Source organism: Gracilinanus agilis, chromosome 2 (genome assembly GCF_016433145.1).
Source record: "Gracilinanus agilis isolate LMUSP501 chromosome 2, AgileGrace, whole genome shotgun sequence".
Lineage (NCBI taxonomy): Eukaryota > Metazoa > Chordata > Mammalia > Didelphimorphia > Didelphidae > Gracilinanus > Gracilinanus agilis.
This window is the reverse complement of record NC_058131.1, coordinates 554978833-555006267: the sequence shown is the minus strand read 5'-3', so window position 1 is coordinate 555006267 and position 27435 is coordinate 554978833. Positions and strand designations below refer to the sequence as shown.

General features: G+C 36.9%; 1 protein-coding gene across 2 annotated transcripts; it reads right to left on the bottom strand.

Moving 5' to 3' along the window:
• Window positions 1-196: 196 nt before the first annotated feature.
• RAB2B (RAB2B, member RAS oncogene family) lies at window positions 197-27428 on the bottom strand. 2 transcript variants are annotated; one of them, XM_044665275.1, is made up of 8 exons: window positions 27383-27428; window positions 26974-27045; window positions 23946-24013; window positions 14175-14257; window positions 13849-13941; window positions 3470-3581; window positions 2619-2687; window positions 197-1909 (listed from the first exon to the last, which is right to left on the bottom strand). In XM_044665275.1, exons 1-8 carry the CDS (start codon window positions 27426-27428, stop codon window positions 1802-1804), a joined length of 651 nt encoding a protein of 216 aa, XP_044521210.1. In that variant the 3' UTR covers window positions 197-1801. The 2 variants fall into 2 exon arrangements, with proteins under 2 accessions (XP_044521210.1, XP_044521213.1); XM_044665278.1 differs by lacking the exons at window positions 23946-24013; window positions 26974-27045; window positions 27383-27428 and adding exons at window positions 18959-19026; window positions 21987-22067.
• Between the last annotated feature and the right edge of the window lie 7 nt (window positions 27429-27435).

The window sequence follows — 27435 nt, the reverse complement described above, 5'->3', positions numbered from 1 at the left end:
GGTTTGACTCCAGGAGGAGAAGGAATCTGTAGCATCTTCCAAAGCAAGAGTCTAGGTCCAATAGCCAATACAGGTCCTAATCCCAGGAAGATTTGTGTAAATAACTTTGACCGAGTCCCCCAAGGCTGAGAAATTTATTTGACCAATGCCTTCCCACAATACAATCAGAAATGACACATGAAAGGTGAGCAGGTTGGACACATGCATATATTTAATAATGAAACAATTTTAACAACAAAAAAAAAAAAGAAAAAAATCCATGAGACACCAGTGGGGAAGAGGGCAACTGAGTAACCTAGGCAGAAAGGTACAGGGGTAGGGTTGGGAAGACATGATGGGGAGGGGAGTGGGAGAGGGGCAGATTTTTGTGAAGATAGCATCATATGCTTTTGAAATATAGGACTGACCGGAAAAGTGCATGCTGATTTGCTTGCCTAGAGGCAGTCAGCCTTCCTATGTAGGTCTGCATGGAATGGAGGTAAAGATCTTAGAAATGGGAGGGAAGACAAATGAGTATGGATCTTAAGGGAAAGAATGGAAATATGGATTCCCAGATTAGCAGTTGAAAAATACTGGGATGTAGTTCCTTAAAGGTGCTTCCAGCGCCTTAGAAAAGGCATACAATAAGGCTGTTCCAAGTCTTTTAAGTCAGTCAGATTTATAAAGTACGTACTAACACTAAGCACTACAGGAGGGAAGTAGAAAGGAAGGAGAAGCACAAAAGCAACAGAAGACATGGTCCCTGCCCTCAAGGGGTTTAACACTCTCTGGAGAAAAATAGGTCCTCCACATCAACAACTAACCAATGACAATATTTACAAAGAAACAAAAAGTGCAAGTAAATATAACACTGAATCTATGGAGGCTGAAGGGGAACTAGGAAGACCAATTAGATTTTGGTAAGGTTGATCTTAGGACACATATCAGAAGTTACTCTTAAACTTATGTTGAAGGATATGGATAAGAATTTGAAAAGGCAAGGAGGCAGGAACAATGTAATGTATAACAAGTTGGGGAAAGCAAGCAAATTTGCTTGATTAGAGGATTTGTAGTGAAATGAAGTTGGTCAAATAGTAAATATTCAGTTGTTTGTGGGTCTTGAATAGATATGGTCTCAAAGAACAAGAGTAAAAATGGCTTTCTCTGGGTCCTACCAGAAAGAGACCACAGGTCCTAGACTGCCTCAAGAAGTCCATTTATTTCTTTAAAATTGGACCCTAAGGTAAAAATTAGCAATGAAAAGGAGTTGCTTATAGTCTTAGAAAACTGTTTACTATCTGAAATGCTCTAGCAGAAGGAAGAATGTGTTCCCTACAAGGTTTTTGAAAAAGTAGCAAATGGATCCCAAAGGGAAGGAAATGAAAAGGTAAACTAGCAAATCTATTCCCACATGGTACACCAGATCCTACTTCTATAACATGCTGACTCAGAAGATCTCTGACACTTGCTAACACTTCATAATGGGCAGCAGGGTTGTGCTAAAAAAAAATCAGGGTTTGCTTATCTTTGAATTCTAGTGAGTCTCAGCCTTGCCCCTAATAGTTTAGAAATTAAAATATGAGGATGAGGGTTGGGAGGGAGGGAGGAAGAGAGAGGATCCCTAATCTATAGGAAATGTTCATGTCCCTAAAGAGGAACAGGTCGGTTAAGGGCACAAATTCTTCCCTAATCGGCTGGAAGGGCAGGATATCACACCTGGGGATGAGGCTTCAGCTGGCCCCAAAGTGGCCAGGACCTCTTTCCTCAAGTCTGCTTCATAATGGGAATGTCCCAAGAAGGACCAGATACTATGGCCAGAAATTCAGCAACAGCTAGAGCTGTCACTTGTGCCTTCATAATTCCTTTGATAAGAGCTGGGTCCTGATGATGCTGAAGCTGGCTGCTGAGGCCCAATCTTGATGCCATTTGCCTGTAAGAAAAAATAAGAGACATCCCCCATTCCTTAGTGCTAAAATGTAACAGATAAAGGAAGAGGGAGAGAGAAATAAAAAACTGATTACACAAAAAAGGCGGGAATGGCCTTGGAAGGTGAATATTTCTTTTAGATGCACACTCTACAGTTGCCAAGTCTATCAGTAGTTACATAATGGCCAATTGTGGTAGAAATGTACATATAGTTGTCTAGAATTAGTGTTTTTCTTGTACTTTTGTTTTATATATATATATATATATATATAGTTTAAAATGTTAAGCTACTTAATAACATGCATGCATGTGGTAAGAAGGAAGGAGGGAAAAAGGAGAACGGATATGGGAAATAAGTTTCTCCCTCCTGTTTTAACCCTAACTCTCACAGGCGAGGATGGATCCATCTAATTGATAGATGTTTGTAACTTCCCCATACCCTAGGATTATAAAAAAACTGAAGCAGTGAATGAAAATATGTCTGGCAACCCAGATTACTAACTACTTATTTCTTCAACCACTCATTCTACATGATCAAAAAAAACCTAGAAAGAAGTAATGGATCTCTTGAGTCCTCATGTGAAGAGTCATATTTAAACTGCCTTAGTTTAAATAGAAAGTCAACAGATGGGAGAAACCTACACTCTAGGAAAATCCCCATCTTATTCAGTTTAAGACAAACCAATGCTAGGCCATGCATCATCCCCTCTCACCTCATTGTTGACATCAAATAAGCCCTGCTGAATCTTCCTATATATTTCTTTGGCTGTATTAATGAAGGCCTAAAGGAAAAAAATCAGTTCACATAGAGACAAGGACAGCTGATTGTAAAGAAAGGATGCAATAGCTATTTTTGTATATCTAAAGGCAGAGAAGGTATTTATAAAAAGAGAGAGAAGAAAATCATAGGATGTCCCAATACCCACTGTATAGTACTTCCGAAGATTTTTAGAGTACTATCCAAGTATTGGGCTAAGACCTACCCAGCTTGGTGTCATATTCAAATTTAAAAAAAAATTATATTTTTCTTTTATACCACCTTCATTTCCAAACATATCCCTCAACTTCCCTTCCCCAGAGAGCCATCTCTTTTAACAAAGAATAAACAAGGGGGAAAAGAGCATCCAAGAAAAACTATTTAACATAATAACCAAATTTGATAGTATATGAAATGTTCCACCACTTTGGCTCCCATCTCTGCAAAGAAGGAAGGGAGATACATATTATATATAAAATGAATGAGCATCTTCCTTATTCTACTAACCATTGGTGAAAATGTTAGATAACAGTTGGCCTCTAATCAGTTATGAAGTTACCCACAGTGCAGTATACGCCAAATTCTGTTAATGTTATTTGGGGGCAGAAAAACCTTTTAGTAACTGGAATTTTAAAAATGGAATAATTCCAATAAAAGGAGAGCATTTGCTTCCCTAATCCATTAAGACCACTTCTTTCCTTGCCATAAAGACCTTGTGCTATTGGAGAAGGGAGCTCTGAAAGAAAGACAAGGATAATGTCCTATCTAGTCCCTAGATAATTTCCTTCACTCTCTTTGAAGCAGTACCTCTTCAACATTAGAGGCAGTTTTAGCTGAGGTCTCCATAAAGATAAGTCCATGCTCCCGAGCAAAGGCCTCTCCTTCTTCCCTTTTTACATCTCGTCGAGACTCTAGGTCACTGAAAGAAATTGATAGAGAAGAAGGGACAAAAGACCCATATTAGAGTGGGAACTCTTCCAGGAACAATGTGGCAGTACTATCTCAATTGTAAGACACCAGTGCAGTATTCTGCATGCAGCAGATTCTGAATGTGCAGCAGCATAAATAGCTCTTTCCCGGTATAAGATTTTTTCTGTATAGGGTCTGGAAAATATCCCTTAGGCATAGCCAACCAGTTTCCTGACTCCACTGTTGAATAAACACAAGCCTAATAAAAGATCAGAACAATAGTGTACTTATTTCAACTCCAGGTACATTACAGCAAAATGAGATCCAGTCAAATTAATAAGTATTAAGCACCTACTATGTGCCAGGCACTATGTATGCCTAGGGATACAAAGGCAAAAACAGTCTCTGCCCTCAGGGAATATACAATCTAATAGAGATTTGGTGAAGGTGAAGGAAGGAAAATGAGGAAGAGGAAACAAGTTTTAGAAAACACTTCATACCCCAACATTCCCTCTTCAAAGTTTATTTGTACATAACCTTAGATCTTATCCTACTTCATCACCTCTTACACCATCAAATTCTCCCTATCATCTCTCATCTTCAATCTCTTCACCTCTACTTGTTTCTTCATTTTTTCCTACAAACATGATCAGATTTCCCTAATTAAAAAAAAAAAAAAAAGCAACTTCCATTGACTATGTAGTCCATTTAAAATTACTAATCCTTCTCTTTTCAGAGCCATACTTCTGGAAATATTAGTCAGCCTTTGCTGCTTCCATTTACTCATTCTCTGGCCCCTTACCATTTGGTTTCATCTCTCTACTGAAATTGTCCTCAAAAGTCACAAATTACCATGCTTGTTCAGTTATTTTTCTTGACCAACCTGCTGCATTTGGTTTTTGACTACTTCTCTATGATACTCTTGCCTTCAAATTCTATGACAATGAATTATTCTGCCTTACATCTCACCTTTAGAATTGTTCCTTGTCTTTTCTTCTTCCCTAATTGTGGGCATGTGGTAACTGTCTTTAGTTCTCAATTCTCTTCCTCAACAATCTTATCCACTTTTATTGTTTTAAGTATTGCCTTTAAGCAAATGACTTCCAAATCTTTCTTTCCAGCTGATTCTTCTTCTAAGCTCCATTTCTTTCTTTAAAAAACTGATACCTTTTGCTTATCCCCAAAACAAAGAAAAAGAAAGAAAAAAAGCAGTTCAGCAAAACTAGCCAAAACATCAACTGAGTATATGCAGTGTTTTGAACTCAAAGTTCCCTACCTCGGCAAAGAAGGAAGGGAGATGCATTTTCTTTGTTCTTCTTTCAAACCAGTCGTAGCTTTATATTATACAGTCTTCAAGTGTTTGTTGTTGTTGCTGTTGCTCTCTCCACTTACACTGTTTTCCTGTTTCTACTTATTTTGCTTTTCATCTATTCAGGCAAGACTTCCCATGCTTCTCTGTATTATTCTTATTCATTATTTCTGATGATTAAGTAATATTCCATTAATTCATATACCACAATTTGTTTAGCATTACCTTCAACAGATAGGAATTTATTTCCAGTTCTTTGCCCCTACAGAAAGTACTGCTATAAATATTTTGCATGTTTTTCTGCCCTTGATCTCCCTGGGGCTATATGCCTAGTAGGGGAAATCTCTGGCTGAGTCAAAGAATGTGGATAGGTGTTTTAATCACTTTTTTTAGCATACTTCCAAATTGTTGGGCAAAGTGGTTGGCAGACTTACATTTCTAACTGGTTGTTCAAAACTGAATGCATATCTAACTCCCACACCCATCCTCCTTAACTTGATAAAATCATCATATTCTCAAGTACCAAGGCTCAAAACCCAAAACATATTTATTACTTTTCATTTTCTTCTACACATAAAATCTGTAGTTGAGTCCTTAATTTGAGAAGACTCTTGATGAGAAGCGATTTAATGTCTGGAATACAACGAAATGGTATAATGGAACTGAACAAAGGGGTAAGGAATTAGAAATGTGTATAAACACTTTTTCCTACATAAAGGTGAATGGTTACAATGTAGGAAAAAAGATTAGCAATTGCGATACACAGAAGTTAGTGGTAAAATCCATGGCCTCAGATGCCTATACTTAAATTCATTAAGTATGGATAACAAATGAAAAGAACTAGAGATACTATTGCACAATGCCATATTTAACCTCATAAACATTTGAGACAGTGTGAAGAGACACATAACTGAATATGGCTTTGGAAGGGTATACTTTATTCAAAAGAAACAGTAGATAATGGAGTAGAGAATAGTATTGTACATTAAGAAGATATATTCATGCATGTGAAGATATCTAAGAAACTAAGGGAGAAAGTATCTGGGTAAAGATCAGTGGGAGCAGAAACAGAAGAGATACTGTCATCAAAGTATACTACAAACCCTCCATGCCAAAAAAAAAAAAAAAAGGAAATAGATGGGAGTTGAGGAAACATCATAAACCTAGCATAGAGGCATGATATAGCAATGATGGGAGTACTTTGATTATCTTTATAAGTTTTCTTTGCCAAAAGAAAAGCAAGCAATGATTTCTTGGCTTGCCTTAATAATGACATCATTCAAAATATGAAGGAGATAAACAAAAAGAAATTAAATTCCAGATCTGATTCTGACCAAAAAGGAAGAACTAATTGCTGGAGGAGAAATCGGGGGAATATTCAGGGGAAGTAGATAGCAAACATCTTAGAGTCTATTGATAGTGAATGAGAGAAAAATCAAGAATAGTCTGAAATGTACCCTTAATTTTGAGTGGAACAGATTTCAAAGAATTCTGAAGGGGGGCAGATAGGATCCCCTGGATTCAAATTCTATAGAATAAAATTTAAAGACAAAAGAGAAACAATTCTCAATAGGATGAAAAATATTGTTAGATTGATTTGGATGTGCAAAAAACTTAATATAACCAACTTAAGAGTTTAAAAATACATATACAGAAGATGGAAGCAAGGGTGGGAAATAAAGAATGACTAAAAAACATGGCATAGTCTTATAAGAATAGTGTCAGGAATGACAAAACTCAGAACAAATTGAGGTTGGTGCTGAAAGCTAAGAAAACAAAAAAGTGTTTTGTTTTTGTTGTTTTTAAATAATATTGGGAAAAACAAGAGGAAGAAAAGACAAAAAAAAAAAAAAAAGGATGGGTATGGGCAATGAATGACGACTGACAACTGACAGTTGGCTAAGCTGCTCCACTCATTTTGTTTCTGTTTTCTCTGCCAAGAAGAATGATTTTTGGACAAGAAAAAAACAGAACAAAAATGGCTAAACCCAAGGAGATCATAAGAAATTACCTATCTTTCCTTGAAGAGTTCAAATTATTGGTCCAAATGAAATGATTATAGGGTACTAAAAGAACTAGCAGATGTGTCTGCTGAGTTAGTATCAGGGCTCTTTCAAAGAGCATGGAGTATGAGAGAAACAACAAGAATGGAAAAAAGTAAATGTCCATAGTCTTTGGAAAAGGAGAAATAGAATTGTGCTCTCACTGAACTCACAAGCATTGTAGAGGCAGTGTGATGTAGTGGTAAAGAATACCAAATTGGAGTGGGAGATCAAGGTTCAAATTTCATTTTATTATATTTTATTAGCTATGTTAGACTTAGGCTAGGGATAGCTAGGTGACACAGTGGATAGAGCTCTAGGCCTGGAGTCAGGAGGACCTGGGTTCCATCTAATCTCGGACACATCCTAGCTGGATGACAAGTCATTTAACCTCATTTGCCTAACTCTTGCTTGCCTTTCTGTCAAAGAGTTGTTAATAAGACGGAAAAATAAGAGTTTAAAAAAAGCCAATGAAAGATCCCTAGAACAATGGTCTTCAAATCTTTTAGATTGCACTCTGATCAATAAAAAATGTTTTGGACACTTCCACCATCCACATGTATATTTATTTACAAATTATATAAATGTCATTATACTATTATATATTTTATAAAATGAAAATTGAAATTAAGAAAGGATGATGAAGATGAATCATCTCTGACCTTAGATTCAATAGGGAGCCACTGGAATTTACTGAGTAGGGAAATGAGTGTCAGATATGTTTTAGGAAAATCACTTTGGCAGCTTGATAGAATATGGAAAGGGGAGAGACTTAAGAGAGACCAATTAGGAGGCTAAGGCATTAATCCTGATGAGAAGTGATAAGAATTTTCTGTGATAAGTGATAAGAACTTTCTGAGTAGAGACAAAGGCCCAGATTAAGAGGTGTATTGTGGAGACAGAACTGACAAGATTTGACATTTAATTGGTTACTGGAGTGAGGGAGAATAAGTACATTATAAAACTTAGCTGTGAACCTGGCTGACTAAAAGTTGGAACTTAACTCAAAAGCAATAGGAAAGTTAAGAAGATGGATAGGTATGCTGGTAGAAATAATGTAATGAGATCTCTAGCTTGTCAAGACCCATCGATGCAGACTCATTCTGTCCTACTCAAAACAAAAAGGGAGGCTGGGCTCTTACTCATTGATCACTACCTTAGATGATCTCAAAGGAATTGTTTCTCCAGACAGAGGTGGTATCAGGCTAGGGAGTATATATAAGTGTTTTGTGTAGGGAAGGGTGGGAAAGAGAATTCCCAATGGCAACCATGCAGTTGATGCTATGGGTACCCAGGTAGAAGTCTGATTGTAACTGTCCTGAGGGGCCAACTTCCAACTCAGAGGGTGTTGGTGGTGCAGAGAGAGGGCTGAGAACTTAAGAGTGGAGGGAGAGTATGGAATAGATAAGTGTTAGGAATTAAGGGTAGGTGTTGTGTTTGAAACAAGCTTCTGGATTGGTTATGGTAGAGAGAATTGGATGAGTCACCTCTGGTGTCTTAGATCTACTTAGACACACTATAGATATCTCTGCCCTCAAACAGTCTACTAGTGACCACTCATGAGTGACAGTGATTAATTTATTTTAAGATAGAACACAAACTTTCTGTTAGGCATTTACAATTTCACTCCAATCTAGACTTCTAGACTGATTTCCCACTATCTCCCCAGATATATTATATACTCTAGTCAAACTGTCTTATTTTTTTCCAAACTTAAAGAGGTCATTGCCCACTGGCTAGATAGGCCTTTCTCATCCTGGCCCCTTGGAAACTTTTTTTTTTTTTTTAAATCTTTAACTTCTGTCTTAGAATCAATATTGGGTGTTGATTCTAAGGCAGAAGAGTGGTAAGGGCTAGGCAATGGGGGTTAAGTGACTTGCTCAGGGTCACATGGCTAGAAGTGTCTGAGACCAGATTTGAACCCAGAACCTCCTGTCTCTGGGCCTGACTCTCAATCCACTGAGCCACCCAGCTGCTCCACTCCCCCCCCCCCCAAACTCTTGTGTCTCTCAGTTGTGGTGTCACTTCTACATAAGGTCTTTTCAGACTCTTTCAGGCAATCCTTTTCTCCACTAAAAGTATTTTTCTATACATTTTTATTTTATTTTTCTGAATATGATATTTTCCTTAATAGTAGGTGCTGAAAAAATGACCGACTGAATTGTAAGCTCCTTAAAGACAGAGATGACTCTTTTTTTTATTTTAATTTGGCACTCAGCAAAGGGCTCAGCTTGTGATGGATACTATAAATAAGTTCTTTCAGTAAATTTTCCTAGTTTCTAGACTTGTGTCTTCATTCTCTCATTTCCATTATTTTTTATATCAAGTTATTGCCAGCTGCTGAGCTGCTATCAAATTTACTAGTTCTTTCAGACTTATTTTATATAATCCATCTGGGCCTAGTGAAACTCACTGAATCACTTGGTACCTTTAGTATTTGGTTCCCATGTCATCACTTATCTTGGATTTTAACTCCTTGTAGTTCTACATTTCCTTCAAGGGACTACTTGCCCAGAATATAGGAATGGACAATGAATTATAGGAGTCAACAAAAAAACTGGTGGGGAGGCAAGTCACAAGTGTTTAATGAAAATGTGTTGAACTGAATTGAGAGTTTCCAGTATCCAAACATCTGTTGGTGATATCTCTGTTAAAAGCAGAACATATGATCATATGTTCTAAGATTATATAAGGAAACCTGACTAACAAGTGTTTGGAAGTTCTTGAGAAGAAAATTCTGATGAGGTACATAATACTAAAAAGGAGGAAAAGAGAAAACTACTTTTAAAAAAGCCACCTAAAAACTAAAGATTAGTTCCTGCCTATAAAGGGAACTACACTAAATATAGTACAAAAGAATGAAGGATAGATATCATAGGACTAATACAAAAGAATAGCAAGGCCTGAAATAAAGGTTTAAAAAAAAATCCCAGAAAGCACTTAGGTTGAAGAAAAACATAAGAGGCTTTTGGATGACATGAGAAAGGACCCCAGCTTGGGCTAAAAAAATAACAGATAATGATACAGTAGATAAAAGGTAGAATCATCAAACATCTTGTTTGCTTTTATTTTATTGTTCTATCTATATCTATCTATTGTTCTATCTATATCTATCTATAAAGTAAAGAGCCAATAAGAGAGCACATATACTTGTACTTAATGAATTGTCTTTTGACTTTCTTTGTATCCCCAGGGCATAGCACAATACCTGTGAACAGTCAGAGCTTAATAAATGCTTATTGACTGCTTGGAGTCACCAGGTTCAGATGTACTACCTTCAAGGATAGTGAAATAATAACATGTAGATTACATACCATGGAATATAAAAGCAAGATGGGACCTTAGATATTATTAAGTCCAAACTCCTTATTTTATAAACTAGGAAACTGGGGCTTAGAGAGGAGAAGTGACTTGTCTAAGCCCACATGGAAAGAAAATAGCAGAGGGAAGGGGAAGGGATAAGCATTTAATAAGCATGTACTGTATGTCAGGTACTGTCTAAGTGCTTTACAAATATTATTTCATTTAGTCCTCACAACAACCCTGGGAGAAAAGGTCTTATTATTATCATCCTTGTTTTTCAGTTGAGGAAACAGAGGCACAAAATGTGAAGTGAATTGCCCTAGGTCACATAGCTAGTAATTGTCTGAGGCCAGATTCTAACTCAATTCTTTCCTGACTCCAGACCCAGCACTCTGCTGCCAAGCTGAGTTTTATACTAGGTCCCAGAAATGAAAGGGAAGAAGGCTCTAAGTTTAATTCCAGAAAGAAAAAAAGGGTGGTTCAGGAGGAATGGGATAGGGATGTAGTTACTCATTTCTGGAATGCTAACCCTGACTGTATTTTAAGCTCTTTTTCACCTTGTTCAAGATTTGTATAAATGTTACCTGAAACCTTTTTGGGGAAGAGAATCATGGCATGGGGAACTATGCCAGTTTAGACATCTCTTTTCAAGCTAGAAATGGTTTGCATAGAGATTAACGTTTTAAATAAAATCATTTTTAAGCCTAAAAATACAGGTAATATAGTATTAGTAAGATATATTTTCTTCAACACATACAATTGAAAAGCTTTTACATAAATAAAACTAATGTAGCTAGGGTAAGAAGGTTAAGTGATGCTTTGGGAAAAAAAAAATCTTTATATCAATCAACACTGATAAGGGTCTGGTATCCAATATAGACAATAAAAATATATAAGACCAAAAGCCATACCTCAATCGATAAGCAGTAAAAGGATATGAACAAATAAATAGTTCTCAAAAGAAGGACTGCAAACTATTAACAAGCATATGAAGCACTAATAATGTGAAATGCAAAACAAATAAGCCTGAGCTTTCACTTCACACCTAGCAAATTGGCAAAGACCACATAAAATAGAAATAGTGTTGAGGTAGTTTTGGAAGGAGAAGCACACAAATGCATTGTTAGTGAAGCTGTATTCTGATCCAACCATTTAGGAAAGTCATCTGAAATTATATAAAGAGAATGACTGAGAGTCCATATGCTTTCACTGAGAAATTCCTTTATGAGCACAAACTGCAAGGAAATCAAAGACAATAAGAATGTCCCTTTATACACCATATTTATACCTAAGTGTATACACCAATATTTATGGCAGTACTTTCCATAGTAGCAAAGACCTGGAAATAAAGCTGATGCTCATTTATTCGGGAATGGCCAACTGTGGTACATGGATGTAATGTTATATTATAATTATTATAATTTGGTCTATTTGAAATGATATAGAAAAACATGGAAAGACTTACCTGAATTGATTAAAAAGTGAAGTAAGTAGAATCAATATACACAAGGACTACAACAATGTAAATGGAAAGAACAATAAATGACACTGAATGAATAAAACTTTGCCCAAAAAAATAGATCTGTGAAGGTATTTCCTCTCTACCCCAGTACCCTTATTCTGCAGAGATGGGGACTGTGGGTGTGGAAAAGTAATATAATGCCAATCTTTTTGGACATATTAGTTTAGCTGAACTTTTTTTGCTCTTTTAAAAAAAATTATAATAAGGAGAGACATTTTGGGGGTAAAGGCAGGAATAAATTAGGAAATGTAGCTGATATAAAAACAAAAGGTGAAAAAAATTTGTTAAAAAATATTTAATAAAGATATATGAAGTCCCACATTTGGATCTATAAAAATCAATTCTACAACTACTGCTAGAAAGATGTTCACATTAACAAAAGTTAAGATGGATCTTAAAGATATAAGTACTCTGAGAACTCCATTTGATTCAATTGTATGATGTTATATGCAAAAATAACTAATGTGATCTCAGGCTGCATAATCAGCAGTATTACTCTGTATATATATTGTATTTATTTAGGACCATAGCTTTGGAGCCAGAAGAAACTTTGGAGGTTATCTTGTCCAAGGCCTTCATTTTCCAGATAAGGAAACTGAAGTTTGGAGAGATTAAGTGACAAGTCCAAAGTTATAAGGATAATAGGTGGCAAAACCATGATCTGAACCTGGGCCCTGTGACGCCAACTGCAAGTGTCTTTCCCCAGCACCACATGATACTGCCTCTGCAATTCTGGCAATCTCCCTGGGACACTTGTCCCTATTCATGTAAAATGATAACCAATGCTTAGCTCATTAAGAGTCCAGAACAAGAGTGGGGACTAATTGGATCAGAACAAAAATCTAGGCAGGAACTGCTGACCTGCCTTCAGCAGAGTGTAGCATTATCTGAATAGTTATATCCAATAAAAGAATTGAATGAATAGGTTGTTTCACTGTTGAAGCAAGGCTGAGGGGGCAATTGGAAAAACATCCTGAGAAAGGTGCAGCAGATTCCCTCCTCACAATTCCTCTTTTTTCAGCACTCTCCTGAGTTTTTTGACTCAATTTTTCAGAATGGCTTTTGGAATCATCACCCTTGTATCAATTATCTGTGCACATGTTATTTATCCTCAAGTAGAACATAAGTTCCTGAAGGAAAGAACTGCTTTGTTTCTGCCTTTTAATCTTCAGTTCCTATAGCATCTCCCCTTCTGCCTTCTCAAATCTCTCATAGAATTTTATCTAGATTTCTCCTGTGTACTGATCATATTATACCTTGAATTTTACTTAAATTCATATATGTTATTTGTCCTCCTCCAACTAAATTGTAAGCTTTCTTGTTATCTGACTCTTCATAACCCCACAGACCATACTGCCTATGGAGTTTTCTTGGCAAAGATACTAGTTTGCCATTTCCTTCTTCAGGGGATTAAGACAAATAGAAATTGAGTGACTTGCCTAAGGTTACATAGCTAGTAAGTATCTGAGGCTAGATCTGAATTCAGGTCTTTCTGACTCCAGGTCCAATGCTCTATCCACTGAGTAATCTAGCTGCCTTAGGATAGCTTAAAGTATTGTTTTGCCTTTGTATTCCCAATTTCTTATCATAGAAAACCATAGATTTAGAGCTAGAAGAGACCTAATTTAATATCATCTTATAAATGCTAAGTGACTTGCCCAGGGACATAGCTAATACATCTCAGTGGCAAAATTTGGAGCTTTGTCATCCTACCTTTAAGCCCAGCACTCTAGGCTGAAGCAGAGCATTGCATAGGAGATGTATTCATATTTGTTCCACCATACATACCTATAAAACTCTAAAAGAAAATATATAACTAGCCTATGGAATACTTTGACATTAAATTTGTAAAGGGCAACTAGGTGGCTCAGTGGATAGAGAGACAGATCTAGAGACAGCAGGTCCTGAGTTCAAATCTGGCTTCAGACACTTCCTAGTTGTGTGCAAATCACTTAACTCCAATGGCCTAGCCCTTGCCACTCTTCTGCATTAGAACAGATATTTAGTATTGATTCTAAGACAGAAGTTAAGGGTTAAAAAAAAGAAATTAAATTCAAAGAGAAAAAGGGTCTATATCACTAATAATCAACATAAAAAATACCTCTTATTTCCAATCAACATGATAACCATATTGGAGCTGGAGTGCTGCCGAGCATCTTCTAGCCATGAAGTCAGATGGTTGAAGGTCTCACGTCTGTAGGATGGAAGTATGCAGAGGGGAAAAAAATCTAGCTCAAGAAATCAGAATGGGTTAAAATGGTCCAAAATAAAAAAGGACAGTAGCCTCCAGGTACAAAAGAGGAAGAGGAAATAATATAGAAGTCTTTTTTGCATGTCTTTCTCAATAGATTTAGTGAGTGGTAAAATAGATTTGTAGGGTGTGAAAAAAATTCTTCCCCACATCCATACCTCCCAGATATCACTCACCTTGTAATGTCGTAAACCAGCAGGGCTCCAGCTGCTCCCCTGTAGTAGGAACGGGTGATAGAACGGAACGATTCTTGCCCAGCCTTTCCCACCAACACAGCAATAAGAAACCCCAAACAAAACCAAGTTATTCCTGAATAAGAGGATGGATCATACTTTTACCAAGCCCATCCCCAACCCTCCGTACACACATAATATTTAAGCAGAAAAGCACTTTTGTAGATGAAGAGGATTGGGAGAAGTCAGTATACAAAGAAAGAGGAAACCAGGAGAGCTCAACTAAGCAATCAAATAGAAACTTAGGCATTTTCAGTTTTAGCCTTAATTATATTATTGACTATCCAGGTGATAAATAATATATAATTGTAACCTTCTACTCCTGCTTCTTTAGATGTACAAAGTGAAATTATTTTTAAGATGTTAATGAAGGAAGTCATGGTGGAATCATTATTATATAAGCTGGTTTACTTTATTGCTATGATGCCACACTGGCAAAAAAGGGTTAACTTTTTAAGCACTCTGCCCAACCACAATCTTTTTTTAAAGTGACTTGCTCAGGGTCACATAGCTAGAATGTGTCTGAGGCAAGATATGAACCCAGGACCTCCCATCTCCAGGCCTGGCTCCCTATCAATGGTAGGAAGAGTCTGAGGTCAGGTTTGAATCTAGGAACTCCCATCTCCAGGTCTAGCTCTCTGTCCATTGAGCTACCTAGCTGCTCCCCAATTGCAGTCTTAACAAGATAAGTGAAAAAAAGAAAACTGGGATGATGCCCAGGTAGTAAATGGCCCCTCACCAAAATTTAAAAGCTGTAGCTGCACTTGCACACTAAATCATATTGTAAGTCAATTTATGTATCAAAAACTCCTGGTTCACATAATACGGACAAAAAGTAACACACTAGGAACATTTGGTCTCATAGTTATTTGTGCTATTATTTGTTTTCTGTCAGAAGAAAACTACTTTTTAGTAAAAGTTCTGAATCCATTATACAAGGATGGATGGCAAAAAGCTTTTCATAGTTCTAATCTTATCCTTACATAGCTTCCTTGAAAATCTGAGAAGAAATTATTATCCATGATTTGAAGATAAAGAAACTAAGATACAAGCATTAGAAACAATGTGATTTGCTTAGTGTTGTGTAGTAAATTATTGTTGAAACTGCAGAATAGTTCAGGTTTGCTGACTGGTCATCCAGTTTTCCTTTCCCTATATTAGATTTTCTCTAAGAATTTTACAAATTTTTCAGTAAATCGCATTAGTATTACTATTAAGATATCAGAATCTAATAAGAATTCCAAGTCCTTTGGAGCAAATACTTATACCACTTTAGCTTTACAAAATATTATCTAAAAACACAATTTTTATTTCACATTTTTTTGTTAGATACATGGTCAACATATCATTATTTTATCTTTATTTTGTTCTGAATTCCTGTTGACTTTTTAACCTCCTCTCTTGATTTTCTCTGCAAGTAGACTGTAGCCCAGTAAGAATGGGAAGGGGAAGTTTGGGAGAAGCCTACACAGTGGCTAAATCACATGAGTATTTAAGTTCAGCTGCTGAAAATATCTCCTGTGTCTTTAAGCTGGCTTAATAAGAAAAGCCCTTTGAAAATTAAATTATTAAATTAGTTTTTCCAGTTCAGCTTTACCTGCTCTAGGTCTGGGTAGAATGCAGTCAGGAAGGGACAGCTCCATTCAGGGTGTTCAGTTTTTAAAGGCAAGATACCCCTGCCTACTTTCAATATGGAACTGAGAGAAGGGAGGAAGCTGACAGGGGTTGAAGGATGAGGCTGGACATTTTTGTGACTCGTCTTAAGATAGGTCTTCATAGCTGAATTTGTTGGTGGAATTAAGAGTCATGAAGCCTGGCTCAAGCCATTCTGATATTTACTGACTATGTGAATATGGGAAAATTACCAAAATTTTTCTGTAAAACAAAGATATTTGTACCATCTCCCTCAAAATACTATTATGAAGAAAGTCCTTTATAAAGTCCAACACACTGTATAGGTTATAAGTTCTTATTCCTAGAATGTCAGATACATTCTACTTTAAGTATAAGAATCAAAATGTACACCAAAGTCAACTATAAATGAGCCTTGGGTTATTTTTAAAACTGTATGAACCTGATAGTTCCTCTTCATTCATGTAGATACCTGGGAGTTATCTGCACACATCATCAAGTAAAAGACAACAGAATGTTATCATTCTCAATTTTTAACAACAATAGAACAGAGGGTACAGTGGATAGAGTGCCAGGCCTAGAGTCAGGAAGACCTGGTTTCCAATACGGCCTAAAGCTCTTCCTAACTGTGTGACCCTGGTCAAGTTACATAATCCCAATTGCCTAGTCCTTGCCAACCTTCTGTCTTAGACCTGATATTAAGACAGAAGGTAAGGGTTTAAAACAAAACAAACAAACAAAAAACCAATAGCACAATCATTCAAAAGTAATTAACTTTAGAATTTCACAGAGAGGCCCATATGACTAAGGCACTCCATGAAAAAAATATATTTTACACTCTCTCTCTCTAATATACCAAGAGAATATAAAACAAAAATATGGAAGATGGCATTCCAGTAGATTTTTTTTTTAAACCCTTGTACTTCGGTGTATTGTCTCATAGGTGGAAGATTGGTAAGGGTGGGCAATGGGGGTCAAGTGACTTGCCCAGGGTCACACAGCTGGGAAGTGGCTGAGGCCAGGTTTGAACCTAGCATTCCACTAGATTTAAAAAAAAAAATAATACTTGTGATCCTCTGGCCATTAGTTTCTCTTGCTTCACAAAGAAGGGGTTTTAAATTTTTAAAAAGTTACACAGTTGGGGGCAGCTAGGTGGCTCAATGGATTGAGAGCCAGGCCCAGAGGGGTCATGGGTTCAAATCTGACCTCAGATAATTCATAGTTGTGTAATCCCAGGAAATTCATTTAATACACATTGCCTAACCCTTATTGCTTTTTTGCCTTGGAACCAATACACAGTAGTGATTTGAAGGCAGAAGGTAAGGGTTTAAAAAAAAAAGTTATACACTCTCTCTTAATCTATGGACATTTTATGTTTGATGCTTTTAATACAGTTACAAAAAAATTACATCACTAGAAGGAAGAAGAAAAGTTTGGATGATAAAATGATCAATGATCAGCAAGAAAACTTCTCCAAAACTTACTTGGAAGAACTGGAGCAGGTAAAGAAATTTGTGATGAGGTCCATTAAAATCAAGTCACTTTTTGGGGAAAATGCTGCTTATTATAGAGTAATAGTTCTCAATTGCTCACTTTATGACTTATGTTATCCCTCCTAAAAGAAGTTAAAATCATCTTATCCACAGGGTAATAAACAAATTACTTAAGGACTTGGGTAGAATTCGTACATTAAACCTGATTCAGTTTAGGGAGGCATGGACAACTCAACTGATTCTGCCCATTTATAAAACTTGCATTTTTTCTTTATGGGATTTTCTCAGAGTTTCTAGGATCTCTCTATAGAGTCAGAACCACAGTTTGGGAAACCAAGACAAGAGATACTGAATGGAATATAAAAGGGGTTTAGAAGCAAGGCTTGCCTTTGACACTTCAGAGTCTATATAATGGGAAAGAATCCATGAGCCCAGGCAATGCAAGGAAATATGAGGCAGCATGAGGGAGTGGTGAGAGTGCTGGGCTCGGAATGAAGCAGTGCTGAGTTTGAATACTCCCTGTGATGTTAGCTGTGTGATGGGGAAATCAATTCCCTTATTTGCCCCATTTCCTTATTTATACAATGGAGAAAATAATACCTTAAGTACTTACCTCATAGGGTTGTTTTGAATTCCAAATGAGATGTCTATAAATCACTATGTAATTGTCAATTATTGAGAAAAACAGTGGCAAATAATGCCAATATATGTACTTAAATGTATGGTGATAGATATGTGGTTTCTGTCAAGTTGGATGCTAGAAATAAAAGTAAGGACTTTGGTTAAGAGGGGTGCAGAGTATTTGGCTATTAACGCTATTATTTGAATTGTGAACTATTTGTCATAATGATGACTCTTGGCCAGAAGAGATAGAAAGTATGGATCAGACAGAATAATCTTGCTAAAGCTGCTTGGAAAACTCAGCCCTATATATGCATATATTAATATGATTAATAAAAACATAATAAAAAACAGATTGATCAACTGAAGTTCAAATTCAAAAGAAGTAATAAGAATAATGAGGGGCTTTGAACAAAAAGTATCCAGTTTTCAATTCAATTATCAAGAAGACAGATCTCAAGAAATACCACCTGGGTCACAATACACAGAACTGAGATTCAATACACAGATGTTTCAGCTTTTAAGATTAGCAAATGGCTGAATATAAAAAACCTAAAAGTAACTGAAAAAGGAAGAGATTGTAATCAGAAATTAGGAACAACTACCCTACACACAAACTGAGAGTAAGAAGATGTTGAATAGACTTCTTTAGGGCAGAGAGGGGAATGGAATCAAATGATTTCAAAAAAGTGAAGATGTCCTGGGAAAAACTGGTATGTAAATATGTATATAAACAAAACATATAAGGTATACCCCTAGTATTTGCCTTCTTCAATGCTACAAATGAATGAAATATTAAAAGACTGTGAAAAGGAATTTTATCCTGGATTTGGAAGTGGAATCAATGGGACCTGAAACTATTTTTCATCTCTGACTTTTCTGTTCTCAGCTCAAAATACCTCACCCTCAGATCCTTTTCCTCTTTCCTTCTATGCTTAGCTACTACTAGAAGTAAATGAGTACTTCTCTTCTCTCTCTCACCGTATCCCAGATTTGCAGTTTGATTTGTTTGCCATCAATGTTGACCATACGGGCACCAAACTCCACACCTGCCAATGAAGAACAGAGAACATAATGATTATCATCAATGATAGCTATGTTCAATGAAGGGTCATGGTTGTGGTCCCCATATGATTCAGCTTCCACTTCCTGTGCTTTTCAAAATGTAGCTGTACCCCTGGATCTATCTAAATACTGTATCTCGGGCTCTCATTTTAGTCATCCTTCTCATCTAGATGCATCTAATTATGCTTTTGGTAATAATTGTCTCGAGGTAAAAGAAGAAAGTCAACGTAGAGAGACTGGAGGTCTTGGGTTCAAACATAGCTTCAGACACTGCTTAGTTGTCTTGACCCTCAGCAAGTCACTTAACCTCAATTTCCTAGCCCTTTCTAGTCTTAGAATGGATACTACTAAGACAGAAAATAAGGGTTTTTAAAAGAAAGAAAGTCAATGTGGAAATTGGAAATTTTTAAACTTGGCTAAATTTTGCACCATTTACCTGTTTTGGAAGTTTTTTTTTTTGGAGGAGGGAATTTGTGATTTCATCAGGGAACTACTAATATAGAAACTCCCCACTTATGCAGATGAACAATCTGCTTCTACTATTGATAAGTACACTTTAAAAGGGTTTGCTGAAGGGGGAAGCTGGGTGGCTCAGTGGATTGAGAGCCAGGCCTAGGGATGGGAGGTCCTAGGTTCAAATCTGGCCTTAGATACTTCCTAGCTTTGTGAGCCTGGGCAAGTCACTTAACCCCTATTGCTTAGCTCTTACCACTCTTCTGCCTTGGAACTAATACATAGTATTGATTCTAAGATGAAAGGTAAGAGTTTTATAAATAAAAAAATAAAAGGGTTTGCTGGGATACTGACTTGCTCATGATCATATAGCCAGTTATGTGTCAGAGTCAGGACTTGAAATTAAGCTTTTCAGACTCCAAGGTCAGCTCTTTTATTTACTAGGTCATACTACCTCTCAAATGTTAACCATTATGAAATTAGCTGACATGAAATTTATAGCTTCTTTTTAAAGTATAAGTTAAGAGGTTTAAAATAGCCATTCTCTAACCTTTTCCATTGAACAATAATTGTTTATTATAAGGAAAAATGCATTTATCAATTCATAATATACCCTAGGCACTTTGTAAATATTATCTCATCCTTACAATGATCCTAGGAGATAAGTATTATTATTATACCCATTTTACACTTCAGGAAACTAAGGTAGAGGTTAACTAATTTGCCTAGTCATGCAGCTACTAAGTGTTTGAGGCCATATTTGAACTCAGAAATATGAATCTAGGCCCAACACTCTATCCACTTTATCGATATTGCAACTACAGGATGTATCTGAAAGATATAATATAGTGTATTTTCTCAAGAAATACAGTCTTTTAAGAACTAAAATGCCCAAGATGACTTAAGTTTCTGCATTAGGAACTATATTCCCTTATTAGAGTGTTATTGTCCACAAAGCCAGAAAATGAAGGGAACTGCTATTAAACATATTTGATAATACACTATGTATTTTTTCTTCTTTTCACTCCAAATCCCGTCATTTTCACATGGTGTGGAGTCAGAATGTTTAGGGACGAAATAGCTTTACCTTAGCAGTAAAATAGTCTCTTTGCAGGTTGTCATAATTAAGTTATGAAGTCTTAAGAAGGACTAGTTGCAGGCAAGTAGAAAGACACAAGAATACTCTGATGGAAAGCAAATTACTCTGAATTCCTTTGTCAAGAATGGAACAACTTTTTTTGAAAAAAAAAATTCTGTTTCTTGGATTGTTATAGAACAATTTGTATGAATAAGGATGAAAGAAGATTTCTGTCCTTAGTTGCAATTTTTTATAACCATGGTCTTGGAGCCACTTGGGATTCTGTGCCCAGCTTCTTGTCCAACTCTTGGGTCACTACAAAGGTAGATCCAGAAGGAATATAAATTCTATGCCAGAATTTGGGTAGAATTCTATTTTCCCCAATGGTATTATTACCAAACTTGCATCTCTTTTATGAATCCCATCTATTTGGTGACTTCTTGATCAAGTAAGCCCTCCAATAGAGAATGCTTTTCAGAATTGCTAGTTGTGTTCCTGGAAACTTAAGCTTCTTTACTTTTACATATGTGTGCAGAGGCTTTTCTTTATGTGATGGAATCTAAAGATTTTGCTTTTCTCTCTCTTTTTTTTAAACTTTTATATTCTGACTTGGAATCAATTATTAAGTATTGGTTCCAAGGCAGAAGAGTGGGACGGGCTAGACAACTGGGATCAAATGACTTGCCCAGGGTCACAGGGCTAGGAAGTATCTGTCTTTTAATACTGTAATGAACTTGTGTTATCTTGCTATAGTTTTCTTTATCACTACTTATGTAAATTTAATCTCTTTGCTCTTTCTTCTCTAGTACCAGTAACAATTAACAGTTTTTCTGAACTTCTTATATAAGGCATTTAGAAAAGAAACTAACTGCATCTGAAAATGGTAATATTGCTACTAGGACATTCACCATGTTCTCTCATATAACTCACAAACCAACTAATCATTTTTTTCCCCTTGTGTCATTACAACATACCAAAGCTGAATGGGTACTAAGGGCAATCTAGTCCAACTCCTTTATTTTACAGATAAGGATATTGAGGCTTACAGTCTTAAGTCTCTTTGTTATTTTTAATGTTTCAAAAGTTATAATCACTTGACAGTACCCTTTCACAGAATCACAGCATTTAAAGCTGGAAGGGATCCTTGCAACTCTCTGATTTTATGGAGAGAAAAACTGAGCTTTAGAGCGATGAGGTGACTTATCTAAGCTAGTAACTTCAGAACAGGGGTTCCAAATTCATGTTCTTTCCATTATATAAAGCTGCCTCCACTGGTTTCTCTTCACTTATTAATACAACTTCTGGTTAGTTAAAAAGTGGGAGCAAATTAACTCGGGTTAACTTTTGAGGATTGCTAACTTTTAATTGCACACTTTTCATCCATTTTTCCTGTGGCTGGCAGAAAGTCCTTACCTATTGTGAGGTCGTGGACAGGCTGGAAACGCTTGTCTGTAAACTGCAGGAGGAGGCATGACTTCCCCACACCTGAAAGAGGATGCGGGTACTCAGGTCTATCCTTCCAAGAAGGGAGGTGAAACGGAAAACCCAGTGAGGACACGAGTCGAAGACGTGGAGTTAGGGTTTGGATCCCCCAGAAAGGCAAAGGTGCAAGAGAACCTTCAGACCAGTCCCCAGTCCCGTCCCCGTCTCCCCCTCCTCCCCTCCCCCGCCCCGGTCAGCCCCGCCCCCATGCTGGCCCCGNAGAAAAGTTTGGATGATAAAATGATCAATGATCAGCAAGAAAACTTCTCCAAAACTTACTTGGAAGAACTGGAGCAGGTAAAGAAATTTGTGATGAGGTCCATTAAAATCAAGTCACTTTTTGGGGAAAATGCTGCTTATTATAGAGTAATAGTTCTCAATTGCTCACTTTATGACTTATGTTATCCCTCCTAAAAGAAGTTAAAATCATCTTATCCACAGGGTAATAAACAAATTACTTAAGGACTTGGGTAGAATTCGTACATTAAACCTGATTCAGTTTAGGGAGGCATGGACAACTCAACTGATTCTGCCCATTTATAAAACTTGCATTTTTTCTTTATGGGATTTTCTCAGAGTTTCTAGGATCTCTCTATAGAGTCAGAACCACAGTTTGGGAAACCAAGACAAGAGATACTGAATGGAATATAAAAGGGGTTTAGAAGCAAGGCTTGCCTTTGACACTTCAGAGTCTATATAATGGGAAAGAATCCATGAGCCCAGGCAATGCAAGGAAATATGAGGCAGCATGAGGGAGTGGTGAGAGTGCTGGGCTCGGAATGAAGCAGTGCTGAGTTTGAATACTCCCTGTGATGTTAGCTGTGTGATGGGGAAATCAATTCCCTTCTTTGCCCCATTTCCTTATTTATACAATGGAGAAAATAATACCTTAAGTACTTACCTCATAGGGTTGTTTTGAATTCCAAATGAGATGTCTATAAATCACTATGTAATTGTCAATTATTGAGAAAAACAGTGGCAAATAATGCCAATATATGTACTTAAATGTATGGTGATAGATATGTGGTTTCTGTCAAGTTGGATGCTAGAAATAAAAGTAAGGACTTTGGTTAAGAGGGGTGCAGAGTATTTGGCTATTAACGCTATTATTTGAATTGTGAACTATTTGTCATAATGATGACTCTTGGCCAGAAGAGATAGAAAGTATGGATCAGACAGAATAATCTTGCTAAAGCTGCTTGGAAAACTCAGCCCTATATATGCATATATTAATATGATTAATAAAAACATAATAAAAAACAGATTGATCAACTGAAGTTCAAATTCAAAAGAAGTAATAAGAATAATGAGGGGCTTTGAACAAAAAGTATCCAGTTTTCAATTCAATTATCAAGAAGACAGATCTCAAGAAATACCACCTGGGTCACAATACACAGAACTGAGATTCAATACACAGATGTTTCAGCTTTTAAGATTAGCAAATGGCTGAATATAAAAAACCTAAAAGTAACTGAAAAAGGAAGAGATTGTAATCAGAAATTAGGAACAACTACCCTACACACAAACTGAGAGTAAGAAGATGTTGAATAGACTTCTTTAGGGCAGAGAGGGGAATGGAATCAAATGATTTCAAAAAAGTGAAGATGTCCTGGGAAAAACTGGTATGTAAATATGTATATAAACAAAACATATAAGGTATACCCCTAGTATTTGCCTTCTTCAATGCTACAAATGAATGAAATATTAAAAGACTGTGAAAAGGAATTTTATCCTGGATTTGGAAGTGGAATCAATGGGACCTGAAACTATTTTTCATCTCTGACTTTTCTGTTCTCAGCTCAAAATACCTCACCCTCAGATCCTTTTCCTCTTTCCTTCTATGCTTAGCTACTACTAGAAGTAAATGAGTACTTCTCTTCTCTCTCTCACCGTATCCCAGATTTGCAGTTTGATTTGTTTGCCATCAATGTTGACCATACGGGCACCAAACTCCACACCTGCCAATGAAGAACAGAGAACATAATGATTATCATCAATGATAGCTATGTTCAATGAAGGGTCATGGTTGTGGTCCCCATATGATTCAGCTTCCACTTCCTGTGCTTTTCAAAATGTAGCTGTACCCCTGGATCTATCTAAATACTGTATCTCGGGCTCTCATTTTAGTCATCCTTCTCATCTAGATGCATCTAATTATGCTTTTGGTAATAATTGTCTCGAGGTAAAAGAAGAAAGTCAACGTAGAGAGACTGGAGGTCTTGGGTTCAAACATAGCTTCAGACACTGCTTAGTTGTCTTGACCCTCAGCAAGTCACTTAACCTCAATTTCCTAGCCCTTTCTAGTCTTAGAATGGATACTACTAAGACAGAAAATAAGGGTTTTTAAAAGAAAGAAAGTCAATGTGGAAATTGGAAATTTTTAAACTTGGCTAAATTTTGCACCATTTACCTGTTTTGGAAGTTTTTTTTTTTGGAGGAGGGAATTTGTGATTTCATCAGGGAACTACTAATATAGAAACTCCCCACTTATGCAGATGAACAATCTGCTTCTACTATTGATAAGTACACTTTAAAAGGGTTTGCTGAAGGGGGAAGCTGGGTGGCTCAGTGGATTGAGAGCCAGGCCTAGGGATGGGAGGTCCTAGGTTCAAATCTGGCCTTAGATACTTCCTAGCTTTGTGAGCCTGGGCAAGTCACTTAACCCCTATTGCTTAGCTCTTACCACTCTTCTGCCTTGGAACTAATACATAGTATTGATTCTAAGATGAAAGGTAAGAGTTTTATAAATAAAAAAATAAAAGGGTTTGCTGGGATACTGACTTGCTCATGATCATATAGCCAGTTATGTGTCAGAGTCAGGACTTGAAATTAAGCTTTTCAGACTCCAAGGTCAGCTCTTTTATTTACTAGGTCATACTACCTCTCAAATGTTAACCATTATGAAATTAGCTGACATGAAATTTATAGCTTCTTTTTAAAGTATAAGTTAAGAGGTTTAAAATAGCCATTCTCTAACCTTTTCCATTGAACAATAATTGTTTATTATAAGGAAAAATGCATTTATCAATTCATAATATACCCTAGGCACTTTGTAAATATTATCTCATCCTTACAATGATCCTAGGAGATAAGTATTATTATTATACCCATTTTACACTTCAGGAAACTAAGGTAGAGGTTAACTAATTTGCCTAGTCATGCAGCTACTAAGTGTTTGAGGCCATATTTGAACTCAGAAATATGAATCTAGGCCCAACACTCTATCCACTTTATCGATATTGCAACTACAGGATGTATCTGAAAGATATAATATAGTGTATTTTCTCAAGAAATACAGTCTTTTAAGAACTAAAATGCCCAAGATGACTTAAGTTTCTGCATTAGGAACTATATTCCCTTATTAGAGTGTTATTGTCCACAAAGCCAGAAAATGAAGGGAACTGCTATTAAACATATTTGATAATACACTATGTATTTTTTCTTCTTTTCACTCCAAATCCCGTCATTTTCACATGGTGTGGAGTCAGAATGTTTAGGGACGAAATAGCTTTACCTTAGCAGTAAAATAGTCTCTTTGCAGGTTGTCATAATTAAGTTATGAAGTCTTAAGAAGGACTAGTTGCAGGCAAGTAGAAAGACACAAGAATACTCTGATGGAAAGCAAATTACTCTGAATTCCTTTGTCAAGAATGGAACAACTTTTTTTGAAAAAAAAAATTCTGTTTCTTGGATTGTTATAGAACAATTTGTATGAATAAGGATGAAAGAAGATTTCTGTCCTTAGTTGCAATTTTTTATAACCATGGTCTTGGAGCCACTTGGGATTCTGTGCCCAGCTTCTTGTCCAACTCTTGGGTCACTACAAAGGTAGATCCAGAAGGAATATAAATTCTATGCCAGAATTTGGGTAGAATTCTATTTTCCCCAATGGTATTATTACCAAACTTGCATCTCTTTTATGAATCCCATCTATTTGGTGACTTCTTGATCAAGTAAGCCCTCCAATAGAGAATGCTTTTCAGAATTGCTAGTTGTGTTCCTGGAAACTTAAGCTTCTTTACTTTTACATATGTGTGCAGAGGCTTTTCTTTATGTGATGGAATCTAAAGATTTTGCTTTTCTCTCTCTTTTTTTTAAACTTTTATATTCTGACTTGGAATCAATTATTAAGTATTGGTTCCAAGGCAGAAGAGTGGGACGGGCTAGACAACTGGGATCAAATGACTTGCCCAGGGTCACAGGGCTAGGAAGTATCTGTCTTTTAATACTGTAATGAACTTGTGTTATCTTGCTATAGTTTTCTTTATCACTACTTATGTAAATTTAATCTCTTTGCTCTTTCTTCTCTAGTACCAGTAACAATTAACAGTTTTTCTGAACTTCTTATATAAGGCATTTAGAAAAGAAACTAACTGCATCTGAAAATGGTAATATTGCTACTAGGACATTCACCATGTTCTCTCATATAACTCACAAACCAACTAATCATTTTTTTCCCCTTGTGTCATTACAACATACCAAAGCTGAATGGGTACTAAGGGCAATCTAGTCCAACTCCTTTATTTTACAGATAAGGATATTGAGGCTTACAGTCTTAAGTCTCTTTGTTATTTTTAATGTTTCAAAAGTTATAATCACTTGACAGTACCCTTTCACAGAATCACAGCATTTAAAGCTGGAAGGGATCCTTGCAACTCTCTGATTTTATGGAGAGAAAAACTGAGCTTTAGAGCGATGAGGTGACTTATCTAAGCTAGTAACTTCAGAACAGGGGTTCCAAATTCATGTTCTTTCCATTATATAAAGCTGCCTCCACTGGTTTCTCTTCACTTATTAATACAACTTCTGGTTAGTTAAAAAGTGGGAGCAAATTAACTCGGGTTAACTTTTGAGGATTGCTAACTTTTAATTGCACACTTTTCATCCATTTTTCCTGTGGCTGGCAGAAAGTCCTTACCTATTGTGAGGTCGTGGACAGGCTGGAAACGCTTGTCTGTAAACTGCAGGAGGAGGCATGACTTCCCCACACCTGAAAGAGGATGCGGGTACTCAGGTCTATCCTTCCAAGAAGGGAGGTGAAACGGAAAACCCAGTGAGGACACGAGTCGAAGACGTGGAGTTAGGGTTTGGATCCCCCAGAAAGGCAAAGGTGCAAGAGAACCTTCAGACCAGTCCCCAGTCCCGTCCCCGTCTCCCCCTCCTCCCCTCCCCCGCCCCGGTCAGCCCCGCCCCCATGCTGGCCCCGCCCCCGACAGCGCCCCTCTAGAGTGCTCCGCCCTTCCCCCACGAGCCCCGCCCTCCGCTGGTGCCACTTTAGGCTTTAGATCCTAGTCCCAGCTTAGCGGATGGCCCTGCCAGCAGAGTACCTGTGTCCCCTATGATGATGTACTTGAAGAGATAAGCGTAAGTCATGGTCTCG